The sequence below is a fragment of the Argopecten irradians genome, chromosome 13 (genome assembly GCF_041381155.1).
Source record: "Argopecten irradians isolate NY chromosome 13, Ai_NY, whole genome shotgun sequence".
Taxonomy (NCBI): domain Eukaryota; kingdom Metazoa; phylum Mollusca; class Bivalvia; order Pectinida; family Pectinidae; genus Argopecten; species Argopecten irradians.
The window spans coordinates 34,754,442-34,771,151 of NC_091146.1; the positions used below are offsets into that span (position 1 = coordinate 34,754,442).

At 34.3% G+C, this 16,710-nt stretch overlaps 1 protein-coding gene and 1 long non-coding RNA gene across 2 annotated transcripts; both read left to right on the plus strand.

Moving 5' to 3' along the window:
* Positions 1-1,298: 1,298 nt before the first annotated feature.
* Positions 1,299-7,486, plus strand: LOC138305510 (uncharacterized). The gene is made up of 4 exons (XR_011205709.1): positions 1,299-1,447; positions 3,667-3,746; positions 5,227-5,293; positions 7,381-7,486. It is a non-coding gene; the product is annotated as an uncharacterized lncRNA (long non-coding RNA).
* Positions 7,487-7,842: 356 nt separating this feature from the next.
* LOC138306334 (uncharacterized) lies at positions 7,843-16,269 on the plus strand (the record flags this gene model as incomplete). Its single annotated transcript, XM_069246765.1, has 7 exons — positions 7,843-8,065; positions 8,910-9,057; positions 9,341-9,580; positions 9,844-10,134; positions 11,450-11,506; positions 13,782-13,826; positions 14,479-16,269. Coding segments are annotated over 7 exons (1,047 nt in total), but the record flags the coding sequence as incomplete, so codon positions are not given.
* Between the last annotated feature and the right edge of the window lie 441 nt (positions 16,270-16,710).

Below are 16,710 nucleotides of genomic sequence, written 5' to 3' on the forward strand. Positions count from 1 at the left end.
TAACTGAGGCGGGAACCAATCAATACAGACCTGTACAAGAGCTCCTCAAAGGGGGATTACTCTGTCAGACAAGCGTAATATTTCAGTACTTCGTTCATAAATTAGATGCTACATTATATAGTTTAATAAAGACTTTTGGCGAGAACACAGATTAGAGTTTAATGTCAGATGGATTTAAATATCAAACATCAGAAATCCATCCAAGCCGAAATGTTATGACCTTTGACCTATATAAATCTAGCTAGCCGCCGGTGTCGTCTGCTGTTAACATTCCATCAACATCGCTCACACGGGGACAATGGTCCCGCCGGGAGTGATAGGCAGGTTACTGACTTTATAAGTCTTCATGAATAATTCTGAATTGTTTATTGGTCAGCCTGGTCAAATGTGATTCAAAGGGGGAAAAAAACATTACCGCATAGTCTTAGCGGTCGACACAATGAATAAAATTAGGTTCAATTGAACTTAATCTTGAAGATTCATTGTTCAGTAATTCTATTCGATAACTTTATCATGAAAATAACGCTTCTTAAGAAAATAAGAAACATTTATAAATGATGAATAAATTGTTGGTTTCACGACGACTACACGATAAAAATATGATTGAGATCATAATGTTATGATACGGCGATAAAAATAATGATGATTTGAGATCATATGTTTTGTATGATGATTGGATGATGATGATGATAATGATGATAGATGATGATGATGATTGATGATGATGATGATGATGATGATGATGATGATGATGACATCATGATGATGATGATGATGATGATGATAATATTGATGATGATGATGATGATGATATGATGTAATGATGATATATCAATGATATTGGTGATGATGATATTGGTATGATGACGTGTATGGAAAGTGTCCAAGATTCCCGATTGCAGTGATTTTATGTAAGAAGTTTAGCCATGCAAGGTATGGTATTAATTAACACCTGTGCTGTTTTCTAACGTAATAAGAAATTCATTATAGCTTCTTTGTTAAACAAACGAGGCCGTAATACGGCTCAGGTCTGTCGTCGAAATCTGTCCCGTCAATTCACGCGAGGATGAGTTACTAAATGGTTTCTTTCTAAAGTTAATGACGCCCTAACTACATGTCAAAAAGGATTACCAGAGTACAGTAGCTGTATACATATAGTGTACATGTGTACATTCCCTTCCATGCCCTTCGCGATCTTTGTAACTTATGCGGTATTACAGGGCGAGCCAAGCATGCCTTAAAGTTTATTAATATTAAATGAATAAATTATTCCGAACACGTCGTCTCCGTCAGGTTACGTTGTGTAGAATTCACGCTTGACAGCCCGACCATAACAAGCTTTGCAACGACCCCGAGCGGGAGGGACACTATTCCAACAAAAGGGGAGGGTTTATCAACAGCCGGGTACAGAGGTGGACGGGACACAGGGAGGTAATCAGAACGGCAGGTAATATTACATTGTTTAATTCCCGGTGATGGTTTTCGAATATTAATTGTAATAACACAGTTTATGTTATTTAGATATGATATCACAGACAAGGTGGGCGAGTGATAAAGTAACGGACTACTCGCCTGGTTTGATTTGATGTAGATCAAATATATTTCACCTGTAAACATGGGCGTTCACCGACTACAATAACATCGACATTCTATAGGCAGTAATCATAAGTACACAGGTATCGGCAATGCATATGTAAAAACGCGGGAGTCGAACCCCGACCCACTAGGTAAAAGGCGAGTACCCTAACCACTACACCACCCGACCATTTATCATCACAGGCACGTGCAGATCATATATATATGAAGTTGCAGTAAAAAGTAGAACGTTACAGGATCACAGATACACGCATTTTGTATCAATGAAATTATTATAATAGAAGTCTTGGCTACTGGTTAATTTTATAACACAAGTTAGTCCTATACCGCTATACATTTTACAGCTGTTTTCTTGATATGATCTGCAAGCGCATGTGGTCCTCAGAGTATAAAACCATAATTAGGATGAATAACTACGCTTATTGTTACCTCAGTAGTACCCCACACACAGACGGAAACATAATCTAGATATGCCGAACACAGTACCCCTTTAACCCATCTATACTCCAATGTCTAGTGATTACACAATACGATGTAAACTCCACCCCCACCCAACATTGGTGTGTGTCTATCCGGTTGCCAGGGTGTGCTCGATCGGTGTATATCATCTCCTGATCACCACATCCCATAATACTCTGATGGTATAGACACACCCTTTCATTCACTCTTCTTACGCTTTGAACAATTTTGAATACAACAATACATGTACTTACTACTGTGAGTTTCTTTTCTTCAAGAATAGAAAAAAAACATTTTTCTTGCAATGTAATATACATAAAACTAGGTGTCAAAGTAGATCTTAGAGTAAGAGAAAACTGGAGTACCCAGAGAAAATGACTAGTCAATTAGTATTACTCTTTAGTCAATATGTAACGTTACGAAGTCTTTTCCCTGATATTTCCATCCGGACTAAGAGTTTTCCTGATTATAGGCGTCCGGATTATCGGGGCTCAACCGTATACCATTACTCATTATTATGGCAGAGGATATATCAGTTCTCAATTTATTTGCATTCTTACTCGTTCACTTTTAAAAACAAAAGTTCGTCATCGTCAAATTGCGAAAATATTATACAGTTTACAACGTTTTTCAGTTGTATTCTGTCTCGTTATACAGGAACTTGACTTGAACGATTTCTTTTCATAATAAGAAGTCGAGAATATCAAGTACCCATTAGTTGAAATCTTTATCAAGTCAAGGGCCTGTGAAATGTTAGTGAACTTTTATCTCCCAACAAAGTGTAGCACCTAGGGCGACTTATTCCATATAAAAAGACCATTAAAATACCACCGTTGCATTTTAACCTGGAGCAAAGCATTATTCTTTATCGTTTACTTTGTTTTTTTTCACAGAATTTCTGAAGGCGATATATGGGTTTACTAAAATTATCTAAATAGATATGAAACATATTATGGTTTACTTTCACTATTAAATAATAACTCTTAAATTCTCCAACTTGGGTTTTCGGTAAGTTAAGTTCATGTGATTGTCAACACCAATGCGCCATATACTCTTCCTTTACATACCGTTACCGGCGTGACCACGTGGCTAAGATGTCCCGATATATAACACAAGCCCTCCATTTCTGGGTCGCGAGTTCGAATCCCATGTTGGGCAGTTGCCAGGTACTGATAGTGACCGCTGGTTGGTGGATTTTTCTTCGGATACTCACCTCCCGGTTCCGACACAGCCCTCCTTCCAACAATCCGCACCCTTCCCAAATCACTTCACCTTAACATAGATAAAAAAAAACATTTTCCAAAATTCCTTTTCCCCGATTCCATTTTTTTTTATCTTTGATGTATGTGATGATACACAAACACAAGACCCAAGCATTAACCGAGTTAAGGATGGTTTATTTAGATTAACACTATTTCCTACCATATCAAAGACATTTTTTAATATACATAACTCCATATTAAAGACGGGTTTATGAAATATACACAAAACTCCCTTTTCTATTCCAGACATGGGGTTATAAAGACGATCATACCTCCGTACCCCTACCCCACCTAGCCCCAGCGCTATAATTAGCTGTTCCTAAGATATACTTGTTTGATTTCTCTACAGATCAATACAAGGTCAACACAGACCTTATACCCTTATCTACTGCCCGACCCGTACAGTAGGGAACTGGACAACTCATAAAGGTAGGTCGATTTGATTTCATTCATCTTATGTTAAGGCACAAGTCTCCACAATATTTTATGAAATAAACTTTTCCTATAACGTACATACCTTGAAACCGAAATTGCTTTTAATTGTATGACTTGTAAATTCATCTATTGCCCGACCCGTACAGTAGGGAACTGAACCACTCATGAGGATAGGTCGGTTTGATTTCATTCATCTTATGTTAAGGCACAAGTCTCCACAATATTTTATGAAATAAACTTTTCCTATAACATACATACCTTAAAACTGAATTGGCTTTTAATTGTACATACTTCAAAACTGGAATTCTATGAATTGTAATTTTCAAATGAATGTGTGGAAATGTTTACTGGTCCAAACACTAAACGCTTCATCAGACGGTATGTGTTGCTCTAATTTACATAGACGTAGATACTATTGATGTTATGAATGAATTTTCATTTTTGTATGCAAAAATGCCCTTTGCCTTAATGAGTTGTCATTAGTAAGTTTACAGAAAGTTTCGGAACCAACCCTATTTACAATAAACTATATTTAAAACTTTAAATTGAAATATGTAATTGGAAACGACTGGTATTGATATGGTTGCCTAAAATATAGGTCAGGGAACCTGTCATAGAGGCAAATTCAAATTTTATCAATATGTTCCTACAATTCTTTTAATAATTATTTTATTAATATAATCATAAATTCTATATGGAAATTTACATTTTAATGCATAATCTTAGGTTGATAAGTTGATAACAGTCCAATTATGTCTGTGACAAAAGAAACGTAACATTTTGTTCATAAACACTAACTATTTGATTTTAAGCATTGATGTTACTATTTTTTAATTTCATCGGGTTATGAAATACATTTTGTTTGCAAAGTTTTGTGAGAATCCACTACATTGATGTCACCATGTTATTAATTTCATCGGAGTATGGAAGAAAATTTGTTTGCAAACTGTCTGAATCCGCGTAGTTTGCAAAACTATATTTCATAAGCCAATGAAATTTAAAAAAAAAACCAGTGACATTAATGTATGATGGCAAACTGTATTCAGATAACATATAATTAATCTGACAATATCATTATAACGCATTTTTAACCGAAAAAAAGACACATTTCATAAATTCCATATGAAATGATCATTTTTAAAGAGATGATACTATTGCTGGAGAATGGAACAGCTGTTTTCAACGTTATATTTACTCCATACACAAACATCTGACAGATGTTTTTGGTGGCAATTACATATGATTATAGTCATAAAATGAATGCTCTCCCATCATCAATCATTAAATAATATTACAAATGATTCTAAAAAAACGGCATAGGACTGTTCTAGTCTAAAAATACTTCCTCGTGTATCGGTTAAATATGGGACACCTTAACCACTTAGCTACAGCGACTTTTCCCAAACACTGCTACAAATCAACTCCTAATTATGAGTTAACTAGTCATTAAGGAATGATTTTGTTTTATTGACAGAGACCCTACCCGGACTGACTACCCAGATGACTGAACAGTAATACCGGCTACAGTGACGAAATGATTGGTAACGGTCATTATTTATTGTTTTGATTGGATGGTTCCCATGTTATAAAACGTCCAATGAACAGCTAGTGTTATGAATTTAGTTTGGCTTTGATGATTACTTAACGTCTTTGTGATGGCTAGTATCATTATGGCATATGTTACGTGTGGTGTGTATGTATGTGTCTGTGGTTTGGGAGACTGTGGTATGTCTGATTTTTGTCACCTTCGTGGCATTTTTGTCCATTTTCTATTGTTCTTTTAATACTGAAGTGTAGGCTATAGACATGTTTGCGTTTGGGGTCCTTTTAATATTCTTATATCTACCTGTCGAAATAAAAAAGACAAAAGAAAAACAAACAAGGCCAAAAAAACAAAAACAAAACCACACAAAACACAAAAACACGAAAGGTAAAATAAAAACACACGTGGCAAAAAAAAATAAAAAATAATAATAATAATAATAAAAAACGCACAAGGCAAAATACAAACAAGCAAGAAAACACAACACACTAGAAAATAAACATAAATATCCTTAGAGAATTTTAGTAAGCAGAGGTTATATACTGTGATTTACCACATATGAATTATTTTATTGTATCAAAGACTTTTACTTTTATAAATTTTACTATTGTTGAAGTAATTTTCCATGTTGCACGTTTTATATTTTGAGAGTTCAGAAAAGAAATTTTTGTGTTCATTGTCATTTCCATTACCTTAAACCTACCAGTATTGACGCAGATGCAACCATGGCCTTACTGTCAAAGACACCCATCAGCACATTTCACTCGGTCACATTAAACTGATAAAGGGCAAACCAATCGTCCCACTTCTTTCCTGCTGAGCGCTTAACAAAACAGAAACTACCAATTTATCGGTGGGATGTGCCTTGGTCAGAGTTTAGAACTCCAAGCCATGATTACATAGCAGAACGTTCAACTCAAAGCCAAACCTTAATCAACACAAAATAGACGTTAGGAAGATAAAAAGTAACTTATAAAAAAAAATCTTTTGAAATTTGTTATATATTGAGGGATTTCACATGGAGATAATTCTCGATGAAGTAACATCAGACGTGAACACAGCCGTGTTGTTTTTTCGGTTATGAATCCATTAAAATATGAAAATTGGCGATGGGTCGATTTTCAGACTGGACTTTAGTCGTAGAACTGTCATCATCATCTTCTGTGTTGTTATTTCGGTTATAAATCAATTAAGATATAAAAATGGCTATGAATCGATGTTCAGACTGGGCTTTAGTCGTAGAACTATCATCCTCATCTTTTGTGTTGTTATTTCGGTTATAAATCAATTAAGATGTAAAAATTGGCGATGGGCCGATGTTCAGACTGGGCTTTAGTTGTATAATTGTCTCCCCATCTTAAACGTTCTTCTTTCGGTTATAATTAATTAAAATATAATAATTGGTGATGAGTTGATGTTCATACTGGGCTTTAGTTGTAAAACTGTCACCCTCCATCTTAGATTGCTATTTGATGTATATTTCGCCATTGAGGTTTACATGCCTGGGGCTTTTATCACCGGATTAGAGAAAATTAAATCGTCTTGAATTCATTATGATAATAATATGAATATTTAATACATGATAAAATAATACCGTGACGAACTTATCAATGGGGAATGTTTACAATGTTTGACGGCCCTACAGCTATTTGCTAATGCAGTAATACCACACAATATGAAATGTGTCACGCGAATTATGAAAAATCGCGTGATTAACGATAGCAGCACAGGTGAGACAGGTAAATCTTCTCTGTGGCATTTAACATAAAGAAACGGACCATGGAATTCGTTATGTGAAAATAATTAATAACTTTTAATTGTCATCATGTAATTATAGTTAAATTATAAGCTTTCACTTGCTGAATGTTGTGACACCTCCTTTTTGACCCCTTGACTTTTGAACTATGACCCAAGATTCTTTATAGAATTCTTCTTTTTTCTTTAGTTGTCTCATGTTCTTGCATCTACCAGTGAATTCATCTTAGTGTTAATATAGTCTTTAGAATTTTTAATTTTTAATTTCATATCTCAATTTTAGTGATTAAAAATCAGGTGCCTGTTAATTTTATAATTGTATTTTTTCAGAGTGTTCTAAACTGAACACCCAGGATGGTCAGCCGGACATCATCAGCTCGGCCAATCACAAACAACTGGTCCTCTCCTCTTATAACAGAACAGTCGGTACAGAGGTATACGATAGCAGCACAGGTGAGACAGGTAAATCTTCTCTGTGGCATTTAACATAAAGAAACGGACCATGGAACTCGTTATGTGAAAATAATTAATAACTTTTAATTGTCATCATGTAATTATAGTTAAATTATAAGCTTTCACTTGCTGAATGTTGTGACACCTCTTTTTTGACCCCTTGACTTTTGAACTATGACCCAAGATTCTTCATAGAATTCTTCTTTTTTCTTTAGTTGTCTCATGTTCTTGCATCTACCAGTGAATTCATCTTAGTGTTAATATAGTCTTTAGAATTTTTAATTTTTAATTTCATATCTCAATTTTAGTGATTAAAAATCAGGTGCCTGTTAATTTTATAATTGTATTTTTTCAGAGTGTTCTAAACTGAACACCCAGGATGGTCAGCCGGACATCATCAGCTCGGCCAATCACAAACAACTGGTCCTTTCCTCTTATAACAGAACAGTCGGTACAGAGGTCACATTGTCCTGTTATTCGCCCTACGTCCTTCATGGTCAGTCCAAGGTCACCTGTCAGTCTGATGGCACGTGGGACGTCCAATCCATACCCTATTGTGGAGGTTTGTTCAGCGCGGGATGTGTGTTTGTTGTTAAGGGGGATTTTGGTTTGTCGTTTAGGGGGATATGGGTTTGTTGTTTAGGGGGATGTGGTTTGTTGTTTAGGGGAATATGTTTGATGTTTAAGGGGATGTGAGTTTGTTGTTTGGAGGGATGTGGGTTTGTTGTTTAAGAGGATGTTGGTTTGCTGTTTAGGGGATATGAATTTGTTGTTTAGGAGGATATGGGTTTTTTGTTTAGGGGGATATGTTTGACACTTAGGGGGATGTGGGTTGAAAGTAAGTGTGAAAATTACGGAATATATAAGTTAAAAAATGTTTTCCCAGACCTAAGCTGGTTGCTGCCCAGGCGTTATCCCCGACCCCCACTTTCTCAACTCCGGATTTGACTACGTCGGAATTAAAATAAATCCATGAATATTGACCGTTTCTTAGTAAAGAAATATTCCATAGTCAGTTTCTGAATTTTCTTACAAAAAGACGATATGTATGGGCTCCGTATTTGGCTACGTCTGACTTGAAATAGATTTATGAATAGAGACCATTTATTCTGAATGAATTGTTCTATAGTCGGTTTTTGAATTTATCTTCCAAAACAGACAATATTTGTATAGCTCCGGATTTAGCTACGTCGGAATTGAAATAAGTCTATGAAAAGAGATCGTTTCTTCTTAATTCTATAGTCGGTTTCTCAATTGTCTAACAAAAGAGACATCAAACATGAGTAGGTCCGACGAAGAGGGAAATTCAGGATATTAAATTTACATTTAGAACATTCATATTTTTTTAAAGTCTGTTTTTTTTATTTTAGTATGTGTTTCTTTATTGATTTAATTAATACCATTAGACAAAACGACTGCAGCTGACGAAGGTATGACAGAAGAAACAAAGATTCTGATTGGTGTATTGGTCGGTGTGGGCGCGTTCGTTGTCATGGTGCTATTGTGTATCGTTTGCATCGTTCACGGAACTGCCAAGGCTCGTCGACAGAAAAGGTATGTGTACTACGTCATTACAACCGGGGTAATATGTCGTACCATAATTTACAACATGTTAAATGGGACTAAAATACATTTTTATTGAATAACATAAAACAAAAACTATTTTCTTCTCTCTGCAATGTCACTGGGTTTTTATTGCTTTTTTGAGTCTTACCTTTTTCATCAGATATGCTCTCCAAACAAAATGTCCCTAAATTCATAATTTAATGGTAATCATAATTTAGCGGTTATCATATTTTAGGGGTATGGTATGTAAGAGGTAAGCCTATTATTATAGGTCGGCAAACAAAGGTTTCTATGGAAACAAAGGAAACTATGCTGAGGAAATTTCCTACGTCCTTCCTCCGCGTGCTGGTGTTCCCCCGACTTACCATGATAACAGCTTATACAGGAACGAAACGCCACAGAGGGGAGATAACTTGTACAGAGGAAATGAAATTCGACGTGAAGATTCGCTCCCAGACAAGGCCGATAACCGCTACAGACCTCGCAGTACAAGTGTCGACAATGCCTACAGGTTTGTCGGAATTTGAAGATAACGCGTCTGATATCTTCATTACTTACTTATTTCTACTATCTTCATCGATTTGATTTTATTATCAAGTAACATGTCAGCCCCTTTATTAGCCTTCGCTAAAATTGATATTTTCATAGAATACTATCTTTCAACATTACTAATTAGGTTTTTTTACTTCTATTAATAAACTATTTGATTCATTATGATTATTCCAGAATTAAATTGAGTAATTGTTTGCCATCATGAACTGCTTTATATTTCAGCCGTCCAGTTGATCCCCGTCCACAAAAAGCCCAGTCAGTCACCGGGTCTCTGACGAGGGGCTACCGAGGGGCTGAGATGTTCTACATCTACAAGGGGGACCCCGAACGGTACCGGAAGCAGGGACGCCGCGCCGACCAACGGGAGAGACCCGTTAGTGAAATTAACTACAGAAGCGACAAAGCATTAAGTGATTATGGTGGGAATGTTAAAGGGAGTCGTTACAGGGAACAGGGAGCGAACTCCGAAAGATCTGCCCCGATCATTCGCCATCATAGGACAAACTCGGACCTGTAAGCTATACACTATCATTGTGCTGTCATTTTAGCAGGTTTTATTCCTCGTAATCTCTGTTGAATCCAATCTAAATATATATTTTCATAGTATATCAAGTTTTCTACATTGAATTTCAATTTCCAAATATTTTATTGACATTTGATTGGTATTAAAATGTCAATAAGTTTTCTACATTAATGAAGATATTTGGGCGCAAAAAAGCCTAAAAATAACTTCTAGGTGACCTCTATAATTACCATACAAGGGGATATCTTAGCCAATCAGAAACTTATATACGGTAATTTGCATTGCTGCGGATTGTTATCTGGCTATGTTGGATATGATACGATTTTCTACTATTCTCATTGGCTAATACAAGGGCACGTTAGTATATCGACTAGCCGTTTTCCATTTTTAGAAACACCGCGTCAATATGCCTTTTGTGAGCTTCATTGCCCCTACGTTGAATTCTTCGGGGTGGCGTCCTGTATGGTCATCGCCTTTATTGTAATTAACATGCGCATCAGATAATACTTTGGACGTATATCCAAGAAAAAACATAATTATACATAAACATTAAGGAACTTAGATAAAAATTTAGGAACTTTGATTCGGTTCAGATGGTGTTATATCGCCCTGACAAAATTTAAATATTTACATCGAGCTCCGCTTATAGTCATTAATTTTACAAGGGCTGTATAACAGCATATGGAACTCAACAAAGGTCAATAGTTGATAAACATTTGACATAGTTGATTCAACGGTATTTTCAAAGTTATTTTCAAACCTTTTTGATACGACTGAAATGTTTTAATTTACAAATTATGATATATAATCATTCTTTTTGTAGGTTGACATGTTCCTATGCAATTTTAGAAATAAATGTGTAAAACTAGTTAATTTTACCATGCTATCGACAACAGTAAAGAAGGTGTGTCAGTTTGAGCCCTCTGATGGCCACGATACCATGGAGATATGACATCATGATATGGCATGGAATTAAGGTCAGGTCGAAGTCCCTTGTGAGTTATTGGGATTAAACAGAGTCAATTTTCTGTTTGGTCCAGCTTTGAACCAGATTATATTTTCGAATGATTTTTCATGAATTTTTGTGCGCTAACATGTCGAAAATAAAATCAATGTAAAATGTCGATTAATCAAGAATAACTCTAATCTGATGTAATAATATAAAGAGAAAAATATAATATTATGATGTCCTAACCTCCGGGTATCAGTAAACAAAAATACTGATTATCGGTAATGGCCACCAGAGGGCCCAAATTGACACTCGTCCTTTGATGAACTACTTTAACGCTATCATTTTCGCCTTAGACTTTCGACGGAATGGCCATCTCGACTAGATCCGAGGGATCTCGAAGAATTTAATACGTAAGTATTCATTCCTTTACATTTCCCCAAACAAGTCCGAGGTATCCCGAAGAGTATTCCATATATATCTTGCTATAAAATTGAAGACTTAGCTTCATGGTTTGACCGTATATACTCATTTCGTTACACTGTAAATGTAAAGATAATATTACATTTTTCTTCAAAATAAATTATCCTATCAAAAAACTTACTAAATGATTTGCGACCCGATTTTTGGTCCCATTCTTGCTGCAAATGCTGAATATCTTTTCATTATGCATTATGAGGAGATACGTTCAGTGCAATTCGAAGTAAGAATAAAACCAAATTGCAGGTCGCAAATTCTCTCAGCAATTTGACTTTGACAGGATATAAACTAAAAATAATAGAACGTGTTTAATGATTTTTTGATAGTACAGATAATGAATTTTGGCAGTTCCACCGAAATCAAATTAAGTTTTTATTTGCATTTGTAAAAGTAAAACCTAAGTACGTGGTAATCATCTCAATGTTGGTAACATTCGGTGGTGAATAACATATTAAAAGCTCTTCTTGATTCATGAGTATGGAGTTATATGGCACATATAACATTAATCACGCAGTCGTAAGTGGTCCAAATTTTAAATTCTTACAAAACGAAGCTTATAAGGTAGAAGAGCGGGACTAGTAACTTGAGTCAAACTTTAAAAAGGTGTTACAGTAGTTAATTGCAGGTTTTTAAAGATGCTCTACCGCTGACAAATGTTTTTTTCACTATCAAAAATAGGAGAAGACGATTTAGAATTTATCTTTAGTTACAAAAGTTACCTGCTGTACACAATCACCACCATTGAAAAGTTTGAGCCTCTAATTTTACTTAAAGTTAAAAATATAAAAAATGATTAATTGCATCTCGAAAAAATTCTGTGGCACTATATCCTATATGGAATGAAGTACTCAGATGGTGCATGCACAAAGGGCAAAATAAATTATTTTATATTATTTTTTGTGTGTTAATGAGACATTAACATACACGATTAAACACCAATTATTATTCAAATGATAAATATCATTTATGCTCTGTCGGCGGTGGAGCATCTTTAAGTTATATGTGTCATAAATGGCCAAAAATTTCACATGTTATTTTTCTTCAGTTATCTATTTAAAACCTATAAGTTTGATGAATCAAACTGTGAAAATCATTTTATTGTTGATGACGTAACGTTTACCGTGACGTCATAATACGGTAACGTTGAGAACAAGCAAACGTACTTCTGTCGTCAATACATTACGTTACATTTGGACCACGATATAAACAACAAAATGGACAGACAAACATGTATAATTTCTAAAAAATATTATTTACAACACAGAATTTATACACTGTAAAATCCTTGTTTTTATGTCGTATGAATGTTTAGATGGAAATATAAATGCAGAAAAATCACTTTAAAATTATCAATAACACTGTCAACGTATAAAATGAAATTTTAGACCACAACTTGGCTTCATGGTCTGACCGTACGTTCTCATCTCACTGCGCTTTAGGATTTCAATCAATTCTATATCTTACTTATACTTGTAAAATTTAATTCTATGTATTGTAAGAATTGTAATTCTCAAAATGTTGGTAAGTTTTGACGATGCATGAAATATTAAAAGCTCTTCTTGATTTGTGAGTATGGAAATTACGGCACATATAACTAATTATAATTGCTATAAGCACATAAGATATGTTGTTATGATTTGCATAAAATGTACGAATGAAGAAATAGAACTTTACATTCCTCCAATGATTTATAAGTAAAGACTTCTCACTTTTAACTGCTTGATTCCTCTGTTGCAAAAATTAAAAATTATTCAATAAAATTATACAAAACCATCAATCTCTGAAAAATATATTGACAGATATAAAATGTACGCAATTACCTGCACATTTAAAAAAAACTTAAGCTTAATTCCATCCATTCATAGCTGTCAAGTTCTACCATGTAAGGCACATAAAGCCTTTAACTAGGCTGGTTTTTTCTCAGAGTAATGATTTTTACCATCAAAACTCTACGAAAGATTTTTATTGTGAAATTCTCTTAACGATTACATCACTAACACGATAAGTTTGTGATACCAACCTTAGCTTAAATTTATCTTCATTAGCAGTAAAATGGTCAACTTTTTGTTGAAGTTATCCAACATTGATATATCTTAAATATCAATTAAAAAAGAAGCTGGGCACATCGGCACCATCGACACCTTCGTTGACCAGTTTGATTCATTACGCAATTTTTTTATCCATGAACATCTTTACCTTTAATGACAGGAGAGCTCTGTTCCATGGCCGTGACCCGTTCCTATGGCGACCTGTGTAAGTATAAGACGTGACCGGATATCTGTCACTCAACACAGATCTTTACTTCAATAGTAATCCTCTAAAAAGAGACAAACACATTTATACCAATATATATTGTTTGGATTCTAAATTAATGTATGTTCTTCAGATAGAGTCACAGAATATTTTAGGATAAACATAATAAAAAAGAAATCTGAGAAATGAAATGAGATTCTAACATTAATTTCTGCTGATATATATTCATCAGAACTGTAAATTGTAAAGAATGGCAATATAGGTTTCATCACATATAACTACATAGTTATTGCTCCATTACAAATTGATTTTGAGGAAAACACAATAAAAAATATGAGAAGTGAAATTCTAACATTTATTTCTACTGGTATACATCAATCTGATTAATATCAGAAACGTTGCAAAGATTGCCAACAAAAAATTTATCGCAAATAACAACATATGGAACTCCCTAACTGTCTTATTGGGTGATGAACTATTTTTTACAGCGGGTTTTTTAATATTCGGAGCATATTTGCGAGTTAGATATAAAATGTCAGTTTTTTAACATGTTTAGCGTATGATTATAATTTATTATGTGTGGCATGATTTATTCCGATGAAATGATAATTTTTATAAACTTTTTTGTTGTTATTGTTATTTCTGTTTTCAGGGATACAAACTGGGGATTCCATCTGAACCGACGAGATATTTAACTGGGCATTTATGAGGCCAGAGGAAAATCCCAAAGTGCTCATCACTATGGATGATTGGTATTTATATGGACATCCTGAATACTTTAGGGGTTACTATCCCTATTGTAATGTTCACTCCTGGACCATTTTCGATACATCAAGTGTTATTATCAATGTCGTTAATCACCCCTGGAATATGTGCCATAGCAAACTGTAGGAGTTTCAGGAGGAAAAAACTGAGCAATTACATCCCTGCAGAGACTTCATTTCCAGAGAGTGAAACTCTCAGCCACAAAGCCATAAAATGTGTCTTATTTTATAACAGCCGATATCTATACAGAAAACTTCAACAAAAGCAAAAAAAAAGAGGAACTCGAGGTCTCGAGGAAAGATATAGAAAAAAGTTCGGCCAAACATGTTGACTTACTGTAAATCCGTTATTATTCGCGGGGTATTTATTTCCACGATTTATCACCGGGAGCGGAGAACTTATACTCATTATTCATTATTAGTCATAAATCTAGTCTACGTGTTGTAATTCAAACTTTCTTTTGCAATCTTAGTAATTTCGTGCACGTTTTTCTGCGCGAATTGATATCTACATCTACATTATTTGTATAATTTTAAATTCGCAAATATTATTTTTTCGAACGTGCCGTGACAGATGATTTGAAATACTGTAAACAAACGAATTTTTCGCGGCGAATCAATTTAGTGTTATCATGCCTAACGAAAGAGAAGGCGTGAAAGAAAAAGAGTAGATGAGCGAATTGACGAAAGACAGAGGAGAAATAAGAGTATGTGATTGCCTTTTTTGCACAGAAAATGATACGCATGTGACTACATTCACTGAACATTGATGGAAATTATATTTTAATTTCGGATTCTATATTTGTATTAAATAGCATATGAACACAAATTGAAGTGCTGTTGGTTCATATCCTGGATACATTTTTTTTTTGTAATGGGAATCGTGTTACATAATGGAAACATTACATATGAAATAGAATAGCGATAATGAGTAAATAAAAATATTTTCATGTGTTGCATAAACATATATATTTACATTGCCACTGTACAGTATCTACATGTTCCTACTTCATGTAAACCTAATGTATGATAATTCCCAGTATTTACTAATGTACATGTATGATAATTCCCAGTATTTACATTGGCATTTCGGCTCTGACGTACTTATACCACAATCAGAGTTCAAAAGGTCAATAAATGACTGGGTTTACGTCAATGTGAGAAATCACTGAAAAATAATTAAATATTCTTAAAATATGATCGATATGAAAATATATTCTTATCAAATATTTAAAATGGATTATAGTGTTTATTTAATTTTGCACATCCGGTTTGTCGATGGGTCTATTTCATTTAAAGTTATTGTTCAGTCAGTTGTCCGTGGCACCACAACGGAAACAGCTGAAGTCAACTATTTCCGCCAAAATATTGACCATTCCGTCAAGTGTTATTTTATGCAGTTTTATTTTCATACTTTATTTTTTTATCTTTTATTATAAAGTGAATACCTAGTTTAATGTCAATATATGAATTTGTTGTCATATCTGTGACATGTATTTGGTGTGTAACATACATTGGGTGTTTTAGTATATCTATTATGGTGCGCTAACGCGCATCATTTGATATGCTATATGGGTGTGTAACATAAAGAATTAATGAAGTCAAAGTCATTAATAAAAATCTGTAATGAACGTTGCTCTAGTAAAATAGCTTCAATAAAACTGTATTATAATGCAGAATATGTGTTATACATGCAATGCATGCATACTATATGTTTCCAGTATACTATCGACGCCATTGTTTTTTATCTACTTTATTTTTACATACATGGTTTACCTATTATAAAGCACAAACATTGAATCATGAAGGATAAAAATGTTAACATTTTTACGTCCTTTTAATTATTTGCATGTAAAGGACCACCATTGGCAGAGGCGTCATACAACCTGATATAGATTTTAACAAAGCCACGCCCAGGTAAGGAATGAGCAGCTAAGAACCATCAGTAATGGAAGTAATTATCTCCAACTTTATCCTTCACAAAAACCTGTCAAGTCTTTAAAGAAAATCATATCGCTAAAATAGAATGTAAAACTAACGAAAACAACAAATAAAACTTTAAGTCTGAATCTTTCAAGATGCTCCGCCGCCGACAGAGCATAAACTATAATCATTATTTG